The sequence below is a fragment of the Podarcis filfolensis genome (assembly GCF_964270895.1).
Source record: "Podarcis filfolensis genome assembly, chromosome: 18".
Classification (NCBI taxonomy): Eukaryota; Metazoa; Chordata; class Lepidosauria; order Squamata; family Lacertidae; genus Podarcis; species Podarcis filfolensis.
Genome location: NC_139622.1, coordinates 10680908 through 10700020, shown reverse-complemented (window position 1 = coordinate 10700020; position 19113 = coordinate 10680908). Strand labels below are relative to the sequence as shown.

At 49.3% G+C, this 19113-nt stretch overlaps 2 protein-coding genes across 3 annotated transcripts in view; both read right to left on the bottom strand.

Moving 5' to 3' along the window:
- The window catches only part of RNF126 (ring finger protein 126), a 767042-nt gene that overhangs the window by 544720 nt on the left and 203209 nt on the right, over positions 1–19113 (bottom strand). The gene's annotated exons all lie outside the window — the stretch shown is intronic.
- YJEFN3 (YjeF N-terminal domain containing 3) lies at positions 279–18980 on the bottom strand. Of its 2 annotated transcripts, none has more exons than XM_083594905.1 (6): positions 18520–18980; positions 13095–13200; positions 10643–10753; positions 8108–8221; positions 3844–3994; positions 279–946 (listed from the first exon to the last, which is right to left on the bottom strand). In XM_083594905.1, exons 1-6 carry the CDS (start codon positions 18582–18584, stop codon positions 747–749), a joined length of 747 nt encoding a protein of 248 aa, XP_083451031.1. In that variant the 5' UTR covers positions 18585–18980; the 3' UTR covers positions 279–746. The 2 variants fall into 2 exon arrangements, with proteins under 2 accessions (XP_083451031.1, XP_083451030.1); XM_083594904.1 differs by having other exon boundaries at positions 280–946; positions 13095–13203; positions 18520–18930.

Genomic DNA, 19113 nt, shown 5'->3' with positions numbered 1-19113 from the left:
CTGTTTGTGGTTTGGTTGTTGGTTACACACACACACACACACACACACACACACACACACACACACACACAGAGTGGTACCTCGGGTTAAGTACTTAATTCGTTCCGAAGGTCCGTTCTTAACCTGAAACTGTTCTTAACCTGAAGCACCACTTTCGCTAATGGGGCCTCCTGCTGCTGCTGTGTCGCTGGAGTACGATTTCTGTTCTTATCCTGAAGCAAAGTTCTTAACCCGAGGTACTATTTCTGGGCTAGAGAAGTCTGTAACCTGAGGTACCACTGTATGTATGTATGTATGTATGTATGTATGTATGTATGTATATATATATATCAGAATGGATTAATCCGTTCTGTATTACTTTCTATGGGAAAGCAGCACGCCTTGGTTTTGGAACGCTTTGGTTTTGGAACGGAATTTCCGGAACGGATTAAGTTTGAGAAGCAAGGTACCACTGTATTCCCAATCCTTAAACCTTGACCTAAAGAGGAGCTGGGAAGGCTCCTTTCAAGATCGGGAGCAGGCAGAATCGCTGGACTCTCAGATTATGCTCAAACGGCACCCTATAGCCCCCACGTCTCGCCTGCCCCACAAGCTACGGTTTGTACATTTCCAGACGTCTAGGCGCGGAATTCGTCCTCGGGTTCTTCGCCCAACCTCTCGCCATTCGGGAGAAGCAAATGGGGTTCTTTTGGGGGGGCCGCGATGCGGGAAAGGAACTCCAAGGCCCCTCCGGCGCGGCTCTTTCCTTAAAGAGAAACCACGTCGTCTGTGCCGGGGTACTCGGGAAAATTCAGTTCGAACTTTTTCTGCACATCGTAAGGGAGGAAGCGGCCGGCCACCAGGTGGTGCTTGCCCACAAACCGGGTGGCGCACTGTTTGGGGGCGGCCAGGGAGACGAGGACGTCGGGACTGATGCCGTCGGAGGCGCCCGTCTCCACATCCCAGCCTGAAAAGAAAGGGGGTTTGGGGGGACAGAGAAGAGAGAAGATAATCAGAAGCGTCTTCCTGGATTGAAGCATTTAAAGCCCACAGAGGTTACCCTTATCTCTCTACCTTCCCTGTTCTCTGTTCGTGGCGTTAGGGGGTAGACTGCTCTTGGGCATGGAGGTTCTATTGAGCCAAAGACACTGAATGTGGGATTGTTTATAAAAAAAATTCAAACGGCCTCGGTCCTGTATAGCTGAAGGAGCGTCTCCACCTCCATCGTCCAGCCCGGACGCTGAGACCAGCGCCAAGGGCCTTCTGGCGGTTCCCTCATTGCGAGAAGTGAGGTTACAGGGAACCAGGCAGAGGGCCTTCTCGGTGGTGGCGCCTGCCCTGTGGAACGCCCTCCCTTCAGATGTCAAGGAAATAAACAACTCTCTGACTTTTAGAAGACATCTGAAGGCAGCCCTGTTTAGGGAAGTTTTTAATGTTTGACGTTTTATCGTGTTTTTTATATTCTGTGGGTTAAACCACAGAGCCTAGGGCTTGCTGATCAGAAGGTCGGCGGTTCGAATCCCCGCAATGACGGGGTGAGCTCCCGTTGCTCGGTCCCTGCTCCTGCCAACCTAGCAGTTCGAAAGCACGTCAGAGTGCAAGCAGATAAATAGGTCCCACTCTGGCGGGAAGGGAGACGGTGTTTCCGTGTGCTGCTCTGGTTCGCCAGAAGCGGCTTAGTCCTGCTGGCCACAAGACCCGGAAGCTGTTCGCCGGCTCCCTTGGCCAGTAAAGCGAGATGAGCGCCGCAACCCCAGAGTCGGCCACGACTGGACCTAATGGTCAGGGGTCCCTTTACCTATTTATGTAGTGTTGGAAACTGCCCAGAGTGGCTGGGGAGGCCTGGCCAGATGGGTGGAGTATAAGTAATAAATTATTATTACAGTGGTACCTCGGGTTAAGAACTTAATTTGTTCTGGAGGTCCTTACTTAACCTGAAACTGTTCTTAACCTGAAGCACCACTTTAGCTAATGGGGTCTCCTGCTGCCGCCATGCCGCCAGAGCACAATTTCTGTTCTCATCCTGAAGCAAAGTTCTTAACCTGAAGCAATATTTCTGGGTTAGCGGACTCTGTAACCTGAAGTGTATGTAACCCGAGGTAAAGGTAAAGGGATCCCTGACCATTAGGTCCAGTTGTGACCGACTCTGGGGTTGTGGTGCTCATCTCGCTTTACTGGCCGAGGGAGCCGGCGTACAGCTTCCGGGTCATGTGGCCAGCAGGACGAAGCCGCTTCTGGTGAACCAGAGCAGCGCACGGAAACGCCGTTTACCTTCCCGCTGGAGCGGTACCTATTTATCTACTTGCACTGGTGTGCTTTCGAACTGCTAGGTTGGCAGGAGCAGGGACCGAGCAACGGGAGCTCACCCCGTCATTGCGGGGATTCGAACCGCCGACCTTCTGATCGGCAAGTCCTAGGCTCTGTGGTTTAACCCACAGCACCACCTGCGTCCCTATTATTAGCCCTGAGAAAGCTTACACAACCTCACACAACCCAGGGAAAAGCATATTCCAAACGACAGCAGTGGAATCAGAGAGCATCTTCTCTGTGGCTGAATTATTATTACGGGGATTAATGGAGGAAGCGGGAGAGAACCAGCCTCTTTGAGCCGATGGAGAAGAAAAGCTGGGATGGAAATGCCCTTTCCCAAAAAACCTTTCTGCTCCGTCACGGTGCAAAGCGGCTGAAAAAGAAAGGAGGGAACGGAGGGAGATTTTTCTCAGATTCACCTCTCCTCGTTTGCTCTTTCTGATGGCGAAAGCAGAGACCCGGTCGCCGCTGTCCAGCCAGACACAGAGGAAAAAAAAGGGACTATTTGGGTTATGACTTCATGTCTCGGTTTGGGGAAGCTGATGCCTCCCCCTTTTTTGAGCTTCCAAGAGCTTCTGGAGACGGCTGCTGTTTGTGCCAGGCCACTGGGGTGAAACTGGGCAGGGTGGCGGAAGGGGGGGGCGTAATTCCTCGGACCACCGCGAGAGGCAAGGGGTCAGGCTAAGCCCATAGGGTAAACTAAGGCCCGGGGGCCGGATCCGGCCCAATCGCCTTCTCAATCTGGCCCGCCGATGGTCCGGGAATCATTTTTTTTTTTTACATGAGTAGAATGTGTCCTTTTATTTAAAATAATAATAATATAATAATAATAATAAATTTTATTTATATCCCGTCCTCCCCAGCCAAAGCCGGGTTCAGGGCGGCTAACAACCATAAAATAGTACAACATTCTAAAATCATTCCTTATAAAATTAATTCAAATCAAATTGATGGCAACCATTAGGCTAGAGTTCTGTGAAGATTGCCAAAGGAGGGAGTCAGACTGAACCCCGACCAAAGGCCTGGCAGAACAGCTCTGTCTTGCAGGCCCTGCGGAAAGATGTCAAATCCCGCAGGGCCCTGGTCTCTTGGGACAGAGCATTCCACCAGATCGGGGCCACAGCCGAAAAAGCCCTGGCTCTGGTTGAGGCCAGCCTAACCTCCCTGTGGCCCGGGACCTCCAAGATGTTTTTGTTTGAAGACCGTAAGGTCCTCCGTGGGACATACCAGGAGAGGCGGTCTCGTTGGTACGAGGGTCCTAGGCCGTATAGGGCTTTAAAGGTTAAAACCAGCACCTTGAACCTGATCCTGTACTCCACCGGGAGCCAGTGCAGCTGGTATAGCACCGGGTGAATGTGATCTCGCAGCGAAGACCCCGTAAGGAGTCTCGCCGCGGCATTCTGCACCCGCTGGAGTTTCTGGGTCAGTCTCAAGGGCAGCCCCACGTAGAGCGAGTTATAATAATCCAGTCTGGAGGTGATCATAGGAATTCAACAGGGATTCGCCGGGGGGACACATGACCCAGCAGGCTGTTGTTCAACAGGGGAAGCATACCAGAGGGGACATCCAGGCTGACGAGAGGGATCCGGATTTGCTTGAGGGTGGCCAGGATCGTACCGAACGGCTCTGGCAACTCGCCCGGCGTGGCCTCCACTCCGAGCAAGGCGTCGATCACCAGGTTGTAAGCATCGCTGATCAGCTGAGTCTGCCACCAGGGGAGAGGATGAGAGAGGGGAGTCACATCACAACCATGCAGTTGTGGGTTCCCCAAGTCTTATAGCTACACAAACAAGTTGTTGTCTACCGACCGAGGTGCATGTAAAACACCGTGTAAAAGAATCTCAATGCAGCCCTTGTTATTATTACTATTAGAGTCGTACAGTGGTACCTCTGGTTGTGGACACAATCCGTTCCAGGGTGTCGTTTGCACCCCTAAAAGTCCGTAACCAAAGCGGCGCTTCTGCGCATGTGCAAAGCGCAATAGAGCGCTTCTTCGCATGTGCGAAGTGCGCAGAACGCTTCTGAGTGTGCGCACGTGGCGAAACCCAGAAGTAAACATTTCTGGGTTTGCTGCGTTCTTAACCCGAAAAAACGCAACATGAAGCGTTCGCAAGAAGAGGTATGACTGTACCTTGGTTCTCAAACTTAATCCGTTCCAGAAGTCCGTTCCAAAACCAAGGCGCACTTTCCCATAGAAAGTCATGCAAAATTGATCAATCTGTTCCAGACTTTTAAAAACAACCCCTAAAACAGCAATTTAACATGAATTTCACGATCTAACAAGACCATCGATCCATAAAATGAAAGCGATCATCAATGTACTGTACTATAAAATAAATAAGACAGTATTGTAGATGATAAAAATTAAAATTACCTTTTTTTCTTCCCTGCACTGATGATAAGTCATTGTCTGGATGGGGGGCTTTTATCCATTTCCACAGTCACACTATCAATCAATCAATCAATCAATCAGTAGCTGAACTGGGTTTCACACAGTCACAAAAACAAATGAACCGAAAAAGCCTCAAAAACAAAAACGCAAAATAAATAGCAAAAGCGCCAAATTTAATCCTCTGACTTCCAAAACGTTCGAAAACCAAGGCGCGGCTTCTGATTGGTGCAGGCGCCCCGGAAACAATAGCCGACAGCCGCGTCGGATGTTCGGCTTCCAAAAAACATTTGAGAACCGGAACACACACTTCCAGGTTTTCAGAGTTTGAGAACCAAGGCGTTTAAGAACCAAGGTACCACTGTATTACTATTATTATTTTATTTGTACCCCACCCAACTGACTGGGTTGCCCCCCAGGTCATCTCACAGTCTCTGCCTCCAGCTACAAAGCTGCGCCAATACCTTGCTGAGACAACGTGAATCTCCTGTCTCCGCTTCAGGACTGCTGTCCGTGGTGCTGAACTAGTTCTGCAGCCCCCGTCCAAGGTCCTGGACCTAGCTTGGCCTTAAGCCATCGGTTCTCAACCTGTGGGTCCCCAGATGTTGTTGGACTACAACTCCCATCATCCCTGAGCTCTGGCCTTGCTAGCTAGGGGGGATGGGAGTTGTAGTCCAACAACATCTGGGGACCCACAGGTTGAGAAAGGCTTACACCAGGCTTCCTCAACCTCGGCCCTCCAGATGTTTTTGGCCTACGACTCCCATGATCCCTTGCTAGCAGGACCAGTGGTCAGGGATGATGGGAATTGTAGTCTCGAAACATCTGGAGGGCCGAGGTTGAGGAAGCCTGACTTATGCAGACTCTATGGAAGAGCTTGCCCTCTATCCTCTTAGCTCAGTGGTTCTCCACCTGCGGGTCCCCAGATGTTGTCGGACTACAACTCCCATCATCCCTGAGCTCTGGCCTTGCTAGCTAGGGGGGATGGGAGTTGTAGTCCAACAATATCTGGGGACCCACAGGTTGAGAAAGGATGTAGACTTAGCTGTTTTGCTACTAGGTCAGGATCCTGAAAAGTACATAGAGTTGGAAACTCATCTTGCTTTATTGGCTGAGGGAGGCGGCGTACAGCTTCTGGGTCATGTGGCCAGCAGGACTAAGCCGCTTCTGGCGAACCAGAGCAGCGCACGGAAACGCCGTTCACCTTCCCGCTGGAGCGGTACCTATTTATCTACTTGCACTTTGACGTGCTTTTGAACTGCCAGGTTGGCAGGAGCAGGGACTGAGCAACGGGAGCTCACCCTGTCGTGGGGATTCGAACCGCCGACCTTCTGATCGGCAAGTCCTAGGCTCTGTGGTTTAACCCACAGCGCCACCCGCATCCCTTAGATATGCATTACGACACGATAATCTTTATTGTCATTGTCCCATACAGAACAACGAAACTGAAAATCTACATCAGACATTCAGGCATTCTCTAGGATCCAAACTCAGTACATAACATAAAATCAGCTTCACTTGGTTCTCAGGGATGCTGTGCAAAGGCCAGATCTGACCCGCAACATCGCAATGTGCCGTCACTGCACATTAGGGAGAAACGAGACCCAACTGGCCACGAATCGGCATGAAATGAGCATGAAAAACATGGCACAGATGATCATCAACGTTGCTCCCTGTCTATTATTTTTGCAAATGTCTTTGACACCAAAAAAATGTCTGCAAGCAAACTTCCAGCGTATTTCTGGCACGCTCCCTGCGGTTTCAAGCAGTAACATTTGGTATGATCCCTAATTTTAGCTCTCCAGAAGAACTCTTGCCATTTTGTTTTAACTCAACTCGCAGCTGGCTTCTCTCTGAGCACAAACACCACAAGATTATAGCAAACGGATCCGGCTTCTGCTGCGATTTAGCAAAAATTGCAAGGCCAAAGATTTTCGAAATAATGAGGGCGAGGGTCTATGACACTGTGAGGTTAGGGAGCCCGTCCCAAGAACCAGCGAGTAACTGGGATATGACCAGAAAGCCACACACATGCTCAAAACCTTTCTCTGTAATTTCTTTTCAGGACATCAGGACACAAAAATGTCATTAAAGAGGCTTGGAGATGGACGTCTCTTTTAAAACACAGAACAGGATGCAATTTGCGAGGCCACAACCCTCTGGTGCCAATCCCCCAATATCTAAAGTGAGGGCCCAGACGATGGTGGGGAAAGGGTGGGATTCGATTAAATTCATATTTAAAGGCCGATCTACCTCATTCAAGGGACACGGGTGGTGCTGTGGGTTAAACCACAGAGCCTAGGACTTGCCGATCAGAAGGTCGGCAGTTCGAATCCCCGCAATGATGGGGTGAGCTCCCGTTGCTCGGTCCCTGCTCCTGCCAACCTAGCAGTTCGAAAGCATGTCCAAGTGCAAGTAGATAAATAGGTACCACTCCGGCGGGAAGGTAAACGGCGTTTCCGTGCGCTGCTCTGGTTCGCCAGAAGCGGCTTAGTCCTGCTGGCCACATGACCCGGAAGCTGTACGCCGGCTCCCTCGGCCAGTAAAGCGAGATGAGCGCCACAACCCCAGAGTCGGCCACGACTGGACCTGACGGTCAGGGGTCCCTTTACCTTTTTTACCTCATTCACACTTCCTGAGAGAACAGCAAACCGAAATACGGTGGTCCCTTGGTTTTCAAACGCCTTGGTACTCAAAGAACTCGGAACCCAAACACTGCAAATCCAGAAGTAAGTGTTCTGGTTTGCGAACATTTTTCGGAAGCCGAACCTGCTCCATTTTGAGTGTTACAGTTCCGATTTTTGAGTGCCACACTTCCGTTTTGAGTGTTACGCTGAGGTCTGCTTGTTTTCGCTATTTATTTTGCGTTTCTGTTTTTGCGGCTCTTTTTCGTTTTGTTTTTGTGACTGCGTGGAACCCAGTCCAGCTACTGACGGATCGATTGTGCGACTGCAGTACATTGTTTATCGCTTTCGTTTTACGAATCAACGGTCTCGTTAGATAGTAAAATCCATGTTCGATTGCTGTTTTAGGGGTTGTGCTTTTAAAAGCCTGGAACGGATTAATCCGTTTTGCATTGCTTTCCATGGGAAAGCAGCGCGCCTTGGTTTCGGAACGCTTTGGTCTTGGAATGGAATTTTAAGTTTGAGAACCAAGGCACCGCTGTACAATCATCTGTTAACATCTGCCATCAAGAGGGCAATAGAAAAACAACTACCAAACTTTTAGAAGACATCTGAAGGCAGCCCTGTTTAGGGAAGCTTTTAGTGTTTTTGTATTTTTGGTTATTGTATTGTTGTGTTCTGTTGGAAGCCGCCCAGAGTGGCTGGGGAGGCCCGGCCAGATCAGCGGGGTATAAATAATAAATTATTATTGTTGTTGCACCAAGATGTTCCCTTGCAAGTGAGGGACCAGAAAGCCTTTGCTCACCTCTGCTGGCAGATAGGAAAGAAATGGTATGTCCATCTTTTCGCACTGGGTGGTGAAATCCCTGAAGAGAGGATTCGAAGACCTCTTTGGGTAGAAAATGGTGGGCTCGTATTCCTGCAAGAAGAAACATGAGGGGGAGACAAAAGAGGAAGGGATGATAATAATGATGATGATGTTGTTGTTGTTGTTTAGTCGTTTAGTCGTGTCCGCCTCTTGGTGACCCCCTGGACCAGAGCACGCCAGGCACTCCTGTCTTCCACTGCCTCCCGCAGTTTGGTCAAACTCATGTTGGTAGCTTCGAGAACACTGTCCCACCATCTCGTCCTCTGTCGTCCCCTTCTCCTTGTGCCCTCCATCTTTCCCAACATCAGGGTCTTTTCCAGGGAGTCTTCTCTTCTCCTGAGGTGGCCAAAGTCTTGGAGCCTCAGCTTCAGGATCTGTCCTTCCAGTGAGCACTCAGGGCTAATTTCCTTCAGAAAGGATAGGTTTGATCTTCTTGCAGTCCATGAGACTCCCAAGAGTCTCCTCCAACACCAGAATTCAAAAGCATCAATTCTTCGGCGATCAGCCTTCTTTATGGTCCAGCTCTCACTTCCATACATCCCTACTGGGAAAACCAGAGCTTGAACTATATGGACCTTTGTTGGCAAGGTGATGTCTCTGCTTTTTAAGACGCTGAATAATAATGATGATAATAAGAAATAATAATAATTTATACCCCGCCCTCCGTGGCCAGAACTGGGCTCAGGGCAGCTGACACCAGTAAAATTACAGTAAAAACATAATAGGGGAGAAAAAACCAATATAAAATACAGGTTAAAATGCAATTTAAAATGCAGCCTCGTTTTAAAAGTAGCCCAATAGATCAAGATCGTAAGGGGAGGGAAACATAGGGGTCAGACTGAGTCAAAGGCCAGGCGGAACAGCTCTGTCTTGCAGGCCCTGCGGAAAGATGTCAAGTCCTGCAGGGCCCTAGTCTCTTGGGACAGAGCGTTCCACCAAGTCGGGGCCAGTACTGAAAAGGCCCTGGCCCTAGTTGAGACCAGTCTAACCACCTTGCAAATTGGGACCTCCAAAATGTTGGACGGGGTATAAATAAAAAATTATTATTATTATTATTATTATTATTATTATTATTATTATTATTCAAGCAGAAGCCTTGCTGAAGCGACATTTCCCTCATTGCTCTACACTCCAGCCCATAGCTGTCAACACTTCCCTTTTTTAAAGGGAAATTCCCTTACTTCGAATAGGATTCCTCACAAGAAAAGGGAAAAGTTGACAGCTATGCTCCAGCCTTCCTGAAATGGGGAACTGGATATCTAACTGAAAATGCGCAGGGTTTTAAACTCTGAATGAAAATTAAAAAATAAATTTCAGAAGCGGGGGGGTTGGTACGGAAGGGGAAGGAAACCACTTCATCCCTGAGAAATAAATTTCAGAAAAGGAAGGGGACTCCCTGTTTCCCCTTCTCCTCCTTGTTCCCCCGGGTGACCTGGAGCTATTTTTTAGCGAGACGAATTCAGGGCGAGAAAGAGACTCCAGGGTGCTTTGTACGCTGCAAATACAGTGTATTAAAAGCCTGCCAAACCGTTGCTTTGTGGGTTTCAAAAGCTGAAGCGCAGTTTGCATTAAAAGCAGAACCATGCATCGCTCTCTGAGCTCTCTTTGCAGTTTAAAAAGCTCAGGAAAACCCCCAGGCAACGGTGCCAATATTTTTAGTCCTAACACATTCTCTCTCCTTCAACCTCACCCCGGCGATTCTGCACCTCTTTTTTAAAAAAAATTGTTTAATCGTTTTTTCGATACAAACATCAACCGCAAAAGACACATACAACAAAAACCCATAATAACAATAACAGCACAATTTGACAATTGAGATTTGAATGCACTGATATACCTATGACTACACCTTTTTAACAGTGAGAGATTTTACTTTCTTGGGCTCCGTGATCAATGCAGATGGTGACAGCAGCCACGAAATTAAAAGACGCCTGCTTCTTGGGAGAAAAGCAATGACAAACCTAGACAGCATCTTAAAAAGCAGAGACATCACCTTGCCAACAAAGGTCCGTATAGTTAAAGCCATGGTTTTCCCAGTAGTGATGTATGGAAGTGAAAGCTGGACCAAAAAGAAGGCTGATTGCCGAAGAATGGATGCTTTTGAATTCTGGTGCTGGAGGAGACTCTTGAGAGTCCCATGGACTGCAAGAAGATCAAACCTCTCCATTCTTAAGGAAATCAGCCCTGAGTGCTCACTGGAAGGACAGATCCTGAAGCTGAGGCTCCAAGACTTTGGCCACCTCAGCAGAAGAGAAGACGACAGAGGACGAGATGGTGGGACAGTGTTCTCGAAGCTACCAGCATGAGTTTGACCAAACTTCGGGAGGCAGTGGAGGACAGGAGGGCCTGGCGTGCTCTGGTCCAGGGGGTCAGGAAGAGGCGGACACGACTAAACGACTAAACAACAACAACAACAAATAAAGAAAATGCAAATTTAAAAAAGGGGGGAATGGGGGGGTGGCAGGTACCTACAAAGACACGCAGGTGACGGGCGCACGCCAGACCGACCGCCCCGTTCTGTTCGCATCCGCAGACCACCAGCAACGTCGGCTGCTTCCTCGGCAGAGACCTCCGAGGGAAAACCTGGAACGAGACGCCCGGGAAAATTAAGGTGCAGGACGATGGGGTGTGGATGGGGGCTCAGTATAAAAACAGAGGCGCCCGATGGGAGAGATCTGAGGACCAGAACCTCGATGGCTTCCATCGGGAATATAAGGAGGTCTTTCTGGCAGGGAATCTCCCCTTAGCTCTGTCAACACTGAATGACAGCGAATCTCCAGGATTTCAAACTCACAAGCCTCTCCAATAGTCATTTTAGACTCACAGCTGTCCATGGATGCACAGGTCAATTCTTTGTCTACCAGCTCCATCTGGTACGTCGGCTGAGACCCTCCCTGCCCGCTGTCTGTCTGGCCAGAGTGGTGCATGCTCTGGTTATCTCTCGCTTGGACTACTGCCATGCGCTCTACGTGGGGCTACCTTTGAAGGTGACCTGGAAACTGCAATTAATCCAGAATGCGGCAGCTGGAGTGGGGACTGGGAGTGGCCACCAAGACCACATAACACCAGACCTGAAAGACCTACATTGGCTCCCAGGAGGTTTCTGAGCACAATGCAAAGTGTTGGTACTGACCTTGAAAGCCCTAAATGGCACAGTAGACCGGAAGGAGCGTCTCCACCCCCATCGTTCTGCCCAAACACTGAGGTCCAGCTCCAAGGGCCTTCTGGCGGTTCCCTCATTGCGAGAAGCGAGGTTACAGGGAACCAGGCAGAGGGCCTTCTCGGTGGTGGCGCCCGCCCTGTGGAACACCCTCCCACCAGTTGTCAAGGAAATAAACAATTACCAGACTCTTAGAAGACATCTGAAGGCAGCCCTGTTTAGGGAAGCTTTTAATGTTTGATGTATTACAGTATTTTAATATTTTTTAGGACGCCGTCCATAGTGGCTGGGGAAGCCCAGCCAAATGGGCAGGGTATAAATAAATTATTATTATTATTATTATTATTATTATTATTATTATTATTATTATTATTATTACTGGCTGCCCCAGTGCAATGCAGTGCAAATAGCCGATTCCAGACCAGAGGTAAAAATCCGGAAGAGGGAAAATGAAATTTAAAAAATTGCCCAAATAGCAACTCAACTCCCCCTGTGGTGGGGGGAGAGGGAGGGTTCCCCATTCCCCCCTCGCCGCAGGCAGGGCCAGACTTCGAAAACCGCACGGCATTTCCTCGGCGGCGGAGGGTCGGGAGAGGCTGCGAGCGATTAAAAAGCCAGATGCGGCCGCTCAGCGTCCAAAACTAACAGGCCGAAAATGAAGGAGGCAGAGATGCTCTGGGCAAAATCAAGAAGAGGCGACTTCGGTGGTACCCGAAGTGCTGGACCGAAGAACAACAGGCGCTCAGAAACATAATAATATATATAATAATTTATTCTTTATACCCCGCCCATCTGGCTGAGCTTCCCCAGCCACTCTGGGCAGCTCCCAATCAAGTGTTAAAAACAATACAGCGTTAAATGTTAAAAGCTTCCCTGAACAGGGCTGCCTTCAGATGTCTTTTGAAGATAGGATAGCTACTTATTTCCTTGACATCTGAAGGGAGGGTGTTCCACAGGGCGGGCGCCACCACCGAGAAGGCCCTCTGCCTGGTTCCCTGTAACCTCACTTCTCGCAATGAGGGAACCACCAGAAGGCCCTCGGAGCTGGACGCCGGTGTCCGGGCTGGACGATGGGGGTGGAGACGCTCCTTCAGGGATACTGGGCCTTTGACCCTTGCAAGGTCAGCACCAACACTTTGAATTGTGCTCAGAAACGTACTGGGAGCCAATGTAGGTCTTTCAGGACCGGTGTTATGTGGTCCCGGCGGCCGCTCCCAGTCACCAGTCTAGCTGCCGCGTTCTGGATTAATTGCAGTTTCTGGGTCACCTTCAAAGGTAGCCCCACGTAGAGCGCATTGCAGTAGTTGAAGCAGGAGATAACCAGAGCATGCACCACTCTGGTGAGACAGTCCACTGGCAGGGAGGGTCTCAGCCTGCGTACCAGATGGAGCTGCCCTGGACACAGAACTGACCTGCGCCTCCATGGACAGCTGTGAGTCCAAAATGACCCCCAGGCTGTGCACCTGGTCCTTCGGGGGCACGGTTAGCCCATTCAGGACCAGGGAATCCCCCACACCTGCCCGCCCCCTGTCCCCCAAAAACAGTCCTTCTGTCTTGTCAGGATTCAACCTCAATCTGTTAGCCGCCATCCATCCTCCAACCGCCTCCAGGCACTCACCCAGGACCTTCACCGCCTTCGCTGGTTCTGATTTAAAGGAGAGCCCCGAGACCACGAGGGTTGCCAACCTGGCGCCCTCCAGACCAGAAAGTTTCCATTCCTCCTCTTTCAGCTGTTTCCATCCCAGCTGGTAACCTTGCGCTTACCTTGGTGACTGCCATGGCACAAGCGTGACCCCAGATCTCAATCAGCTGCTGCTGTCCGAACCTAAACTCCTCCAGGAGCTCTTTATCGATCGCCAAGGCTTCTGCTCTGCTGCAAGACACAGGAAAAGGTTTGTTTGCTGTTGTTGTTGAGTTGTTTAGTCATGTCCGCCTCTTCGTGATCCCCTGGACCAGAGCACGCCAGGCCCTCCTGTCTTCCACTGCCTCCCCCAGTTTGGTCAAACTCATGCTGGTAGCTTCGAGAACACTGTCCCACCATCTCATCCTCCGTCGTCCCCTTCTCCTTGTGCCCTCCATCTTTCCCAACATCAGGGTCTTTTCCAGGGAGTCTTCTCTTCTCCTGAGGTGGCCAAAGTCTTGGAGCCTCAGCTTCAGGATCTGTCCTTCCAGTGAGCACTCAGGGCTGATTTCCTGAAGAATGGAGAGGTTTGATCTTCTCGCAGTCCATGGGACTCTCAAGAATCTCCTCCAGCACCATAATTCAAAAGCATCCACTCTTCAGCGATCAGCCTTCTTTATGGTCCAGCTACAACCACGAAACATAGCACTTGGGACTTCATACTCTGAGATCCTGTTCTCCAGAGGCCGTAGAAGGGCCGTATTTAGGTTTGATGAGGCCCTCAGCTACTGAAGGTAATGGGGCCCTTTATATGTCCAGCTGTCCTTTGTCAACAACAAATTGTCACTGTTTTTTTGTGTTGAATATATGCTATATGGTAATTTATGGACCTCATAGGTATCTCAGCAGAGACATCACTTTGCCAACAAAGGTCCGTGTAGTTCAAGCTCTGGTTTTCCCAGTAGTGATGTGTGGAAGTGAGAGCTGGACCATAAAGAAGGCTGATTGCCGAAGAATGGATGCTTTTGAATTCTGGTGCTGGAGGAGACTCTAGAGAGTCCCATGGACTGCAAGAAGATCAAACCTCTCCATTCGGAAGGAAATCAGCCCTGAGTGCTCACTGGAAGGACAGATCCTGAAGCTGAGGCTCCAAGACTTTGGCCACCTCAGGAGAAGAGAAGACTCCCTGGAAAAGACCCTGATGTTGGGAAAGATGGAGGGCACAAGGAGAAGGGGACGATGGAGGACGAGATGGTGGGACAGTGTTCTCGAAGCTACAAACATGAGTTTGACCCAACTGCGGGAGGCAGTGGAAGACAGGAGGGCCTGGCGTGCTCTGGTCCAGGGGGTCATGAAGAGGCGGACACCACTAAGCGACTAAACAACAAGGGTCCCCCAAAGGCCATCCAGCCCACCCCCCGCAATGCACGGTTTTGCACTGTCCGATATAAGCCCCCTTTTCACGCTGGAAAGCAGCTGGTCTCTCCTTCTCGCTGGATTGAGGCCCCCCCAAAGTAAATAAAAAAGAATCTAAGGCTTTTCAGCTTCCCGCAGCGTTTGGTCCTGTCGCCACGGCAACCGCTAAATAAGAGGCCTTTCGGAAAGAGAATCTTCCCACAATGCCTGGGCAGAGCTGGGGGGGGGGGTGGAGGATAGGGGGCGAGTTAAGGGGGGCAGCAGCACCGCAATTCCGGGAAGAGTTTGCTCCCTTCTCCCCTCCATCCTCTTCCCATTCAGCCCAGTCCATCACTCAAAGCTCCATTTCCCATCATCGGGTACCCGAAACCAGAGGGTCTTATTTGAGACCCCAATTTCCCCATCATCTGCGATTCAACATTTCTAGTACCCGAAACCAGAGGGTCTTAGTTGAGACCCCAATTTCCCCATCATCTGCGATTCAACATTTCTGGTACCCAAACCAGAGGGTTTTCTGTGAGACCCCTATTTCCCCATTATCTAATTTTCAACTTTTCTGGTACCCAAACCAGAGGGTCTTCTATGAGACCCCAATTTCCCCATCATCTGTTTTTCAGCTTTTGTGGTACCCAAACCAGAGGGTCTTCTATGAGACCCCAATTTCCCCATCATCTGTTTTTCAGCTTTTCTGGTACCCAAACCAGAGGGTTTTCTAAGAGACCCCAATTTCCCCATCATCTAATTTTCAGCTTTTCTGGTACCCAAACCAGAGGGTCTTCTATGAGACCCCAATTTCCCCATCAACTGCCTTTTTAACTTTTCTGGTACCCAAACCAGAGGGTCTTCTATGAGACCCCAATTTCCCCATCATCTGTTTTTCAGCTTTTCTGGTACCCAAACCAGAGGGTTTTCTAAGAGACCCCAATTTCCCCATCATCTAATTTTCAGCTTTTCTGGTACCCAAACCAGAGGGTCTTCTATGAGACCCCAATTTCCCCATCAACTGCCTTCTTAACTTTTCTGGTACCCAAACCAGAGGGTTTTCTATGAGACCCCAATTTCCCCATCATCTAATTTTCAGCTTTTCTGGTACCCAAACCAGAGGGTCTTCTATGAGACCCCAATTTCCCCATCATCTTTTCAACTATTCTGGTACCCAAACCAGAGGGTTTTCTGTGAGCCCCACATTTTGTGCAAAGTCTGTGATGCGTTTAAATGAAAGACTTCTGTAGATGGTAAATCTTGTTTCTTCCAATTCTTCGCTAGCAATATTCTCGCAGCTGTTGTGGCATACAGAAAAAAAGGAACATAGAAGAATGGCAGATGAAGATGATGGACTATATGGACCGGGAGACCAGAGAGAAGAGACGGTGGTAGAAGATTGGAAGAAGTTTAAGGAATATTTGAAAAAAATGCGTTAATATTTAAATCTTAGAATAGCTTTGGAAGTGGATATAGGCTGTAGGGTTAGAAGTAGAAGATAGCGTATTTTAAAACAGTGTTATTTGCAAGTGATAAAATGTGAAGTTATTTTAACTGTGATTAAAAAAAAAAGATGGTTAGAAATGATGATATATATAAACTGCTAAAATGAAAATCAGATAGAGGGGACTTGGGGAAGCCCACCTAAATATGTTTAGAAAAAATAAGGATAAGACAAGAATCTGTTTGTGTTGTTTGTTTTCCTGGTTGATTTGTGTTATAAAATGAATAAAAAAAAATTGGAAAATATATATATATATAAATGAAACACTTCTTTGTCGCTTCTGAATTCAGCCCTGGTGATGTCTCCTTAAGAGTGGAAGTGCAAACCCAAAAAACGTGCAAGACGAAAAAGAGATTTAACGGGCGGCAGAAATGCACACTCGTTTTCTCTCGTGCCCCCGAGGAGGAGACAAATTTAATAGCATCGTTGGGAAGGGAAATATATATCTTTCTCTGCTCCCAACACCCACATCACACTCGAGAGCAAAGCTTGTTTTATGGTTGCCATGGAGATCAGAGGCAAGCAAGTCGCTCTTTGCAAAACCGGCGTTTGCAAAGAGAGAAAAATATGATCCTCTTCGGTGTTGCAACCACGTAGATTGGTGGCCCCCGATCTTCGCTGCCCATATAAACCAACAAATGCATATACTGTAATTTCCTATGCATAAGACTAGGGGTTTTTAATTATTATTAAAAAATCATGTTAGAAATTTGGGGAGGGCGCGTCTTATACACGGATCGTGCATTAAAAGCTCAACTGTTGTAGGCAATCTCTCCCCGTTTTCTTAATTCTGAGGGGCCCCCAAAAAAATATAAGGGGCATCTTATACACGGGGGTTTGTTGTACACGGAAAAATATGGTAGAAAGAGGACGAACTCAAAGAACACAGATGTAAAAACCTCACAGGTATACCATGTTTTGAAAACGCTCCCCCCGCAAATAATGTTCATTACTCTTTCAAGATGTGGGGTTTTTTTGGGGGGTTGTTGTTTTAATTTTGGTTGTGCATTTTGTGGTTTTGTATTCTGGTTTTATTCTGTGAGACGGCCTGAGACTTGCAGGCAATGGGGCAGGATATTAATTCAATAAATAATAATAATCACACACACACCCCACTTTAATTTCCTCCTTCTCCTACCCCTGGATACCATATTGTCTGTTGGGAAAAAAGTATAATCTGAAAAGAGAAAGAGCGAAACAGTGCACATTCTTTTGCAATTCACGAAAGTCAAATTTGAAATGGAAATTGGTTTTTTAAAAAGGAAGGTCAGGGCGACAGCGAAGCAAAAATCCAGTTTATGGGACTGTGCGTGGGAAAAGTGTAAGGGGAGGCTGCAGGATTAAGCCCATCCGACCACGTACCCCCCAAGGAGAAACAGATCACAAGAGAGGCTCCCCCCACTTTGGGACCCCCCCAGCGACTGAAATTCGGAAGCATCACTGCCTCGGCAGCCATGTCGCCCGTGAATTCACCTAATTCTCGCCTAAAGCCATGTAGTTGGGTTGAATCCAGTGGAGGAGAGTTCCGCAGTTTAACCACCTGCGGTTCTGGGCTGGGTCTACGAAAGGATCGTTTTCTGGGCGGCGGAGGCTCTGCACGGATTGCCTGTATGGGGTTCGTTCACAGCCCCAGATTCGCAGAACGGTAGAGTTGGAAGGGACCCCAGCGCTCATCTAGTCTGACCCCCTGGCGCAATGCAAAATGTCCCATACGGAGCAGTGCTTTTCCCCCCCTTTAAAAACAATATGTTTAGGGGTATACTCTTGTTTTCCTACTCATATTGAAATAAAAAGGTAAAGGGACCCCTGACCATTAGGTTCAGTCGTGGCCGACTCTGGGATTGTGGCGCTCATCTCGCTTTACTGGCCGAGGGAGCCGGCGTACAGCTTCCGGGTCATGTGGCCAGCAGGACGAAGCCGCTTCTGGCGAACCAGAGCAGCGCATGGAAACGCCGTTTACCTTCCCGCCAGAGTGGTACCTATTTATCTACTTGCACTGGCGTGCTTTTGAACTGCTAGGTTGGCAGGAGCAGGGACCGAGCAACGGGAGCTCACCCCGTGACGGGGATTCGAACTGCCGACCTTCTGATCGGCAAGTCCTAGGCTCTGTGGTTTAACCCACAGCGCCACCCGCGTCCCTCAATTTAAGATCCACAAAATGTTTAGGGGTATGCGTCCCCCCAGAAAAATACGGGAATCAAACCCATGACCTTGCCGTTACTGGCATATTCTAACCAGCAGAGCTACCCAGTCCTTAAGTCGGCCTTCCCCAAGGTGGTGCCCTCTAGTCGTTGGACGACCGCACCCAAGTACCCAACCTGCCCAAAAATCGGTTCCCGAGCCGCGCTCCCTGATGGGTCATTTTTGGCCAGGTTGCCATCATCATCTGCCTACCTCCTGGGTCCGTTGGCATTGAGGTACCCCTGGCTCCATCACGGACCCTGCCTGTCCCCCCCCATATTCGAGAAAACATGCCCCTAATTGCTTTGGCCCACAAACCCATTCCCCAGCCCGCAACTACCGAGGCCAGCGCCTTAACGTTGCCTGGCTTCCGTCGCAGGTAGAATCTCAACAGGTGTAGCCTCTGGACAGGTGCGCAAAGAGCTTCGCGAGGGGGGGGGGGTGAGAAAGGCAGGGGTTTATTTCCCGCAAGGCGGCCAACTTACCTTAAATAGCGGAGGGGCTGGATCTCCTCTTTGCTGTGGGACGAGTTGCAAACGGTCTTCTCCATCGTCTGGGTGGAAAGAGAATTTTCTCTCCTTCCTGCCCCCCCTTTGCCACCCCAGGAAGGAAAAAAAACAGCGACACCCTTTCTTTGTTTTTTTTTTAAACACCCCCCCCACCTTTCTCTTTATTCTTCTTGAGGTTTATAAAAGATAGCAGAATAGGAAGAGGCACAAGCGTGGGCACCGCAGCAGTCGATTGGCTGTTTCTTCCTGGAGGAATAATAGAAAAATTCCCCCAATGGAAAAACGAGGCGGGGAGACAGAGAGAAGGCTGGTGGTTAACCCTGTGTGAGTGTCTGGAGGCGGTTGGAGGATGGATGGCGGCTAACAGATTGAGGTAGAATCCTGACAAGACAGAAGGACTGTTTTGGGGGGACAGGGGGCAGGCAGGTGTGGGGGACTCCCTGGTTCTGAATGGGGTGACTGTGCCCCCAAAGGAACAGGTGTGCAGCCTGGGAGTCATTCTGGACTCACAGCTGTCCATGGAGGCGCAGGTCAGTTCTGTGTCCAGGGCAGCTCCATCTGGTACGCAGG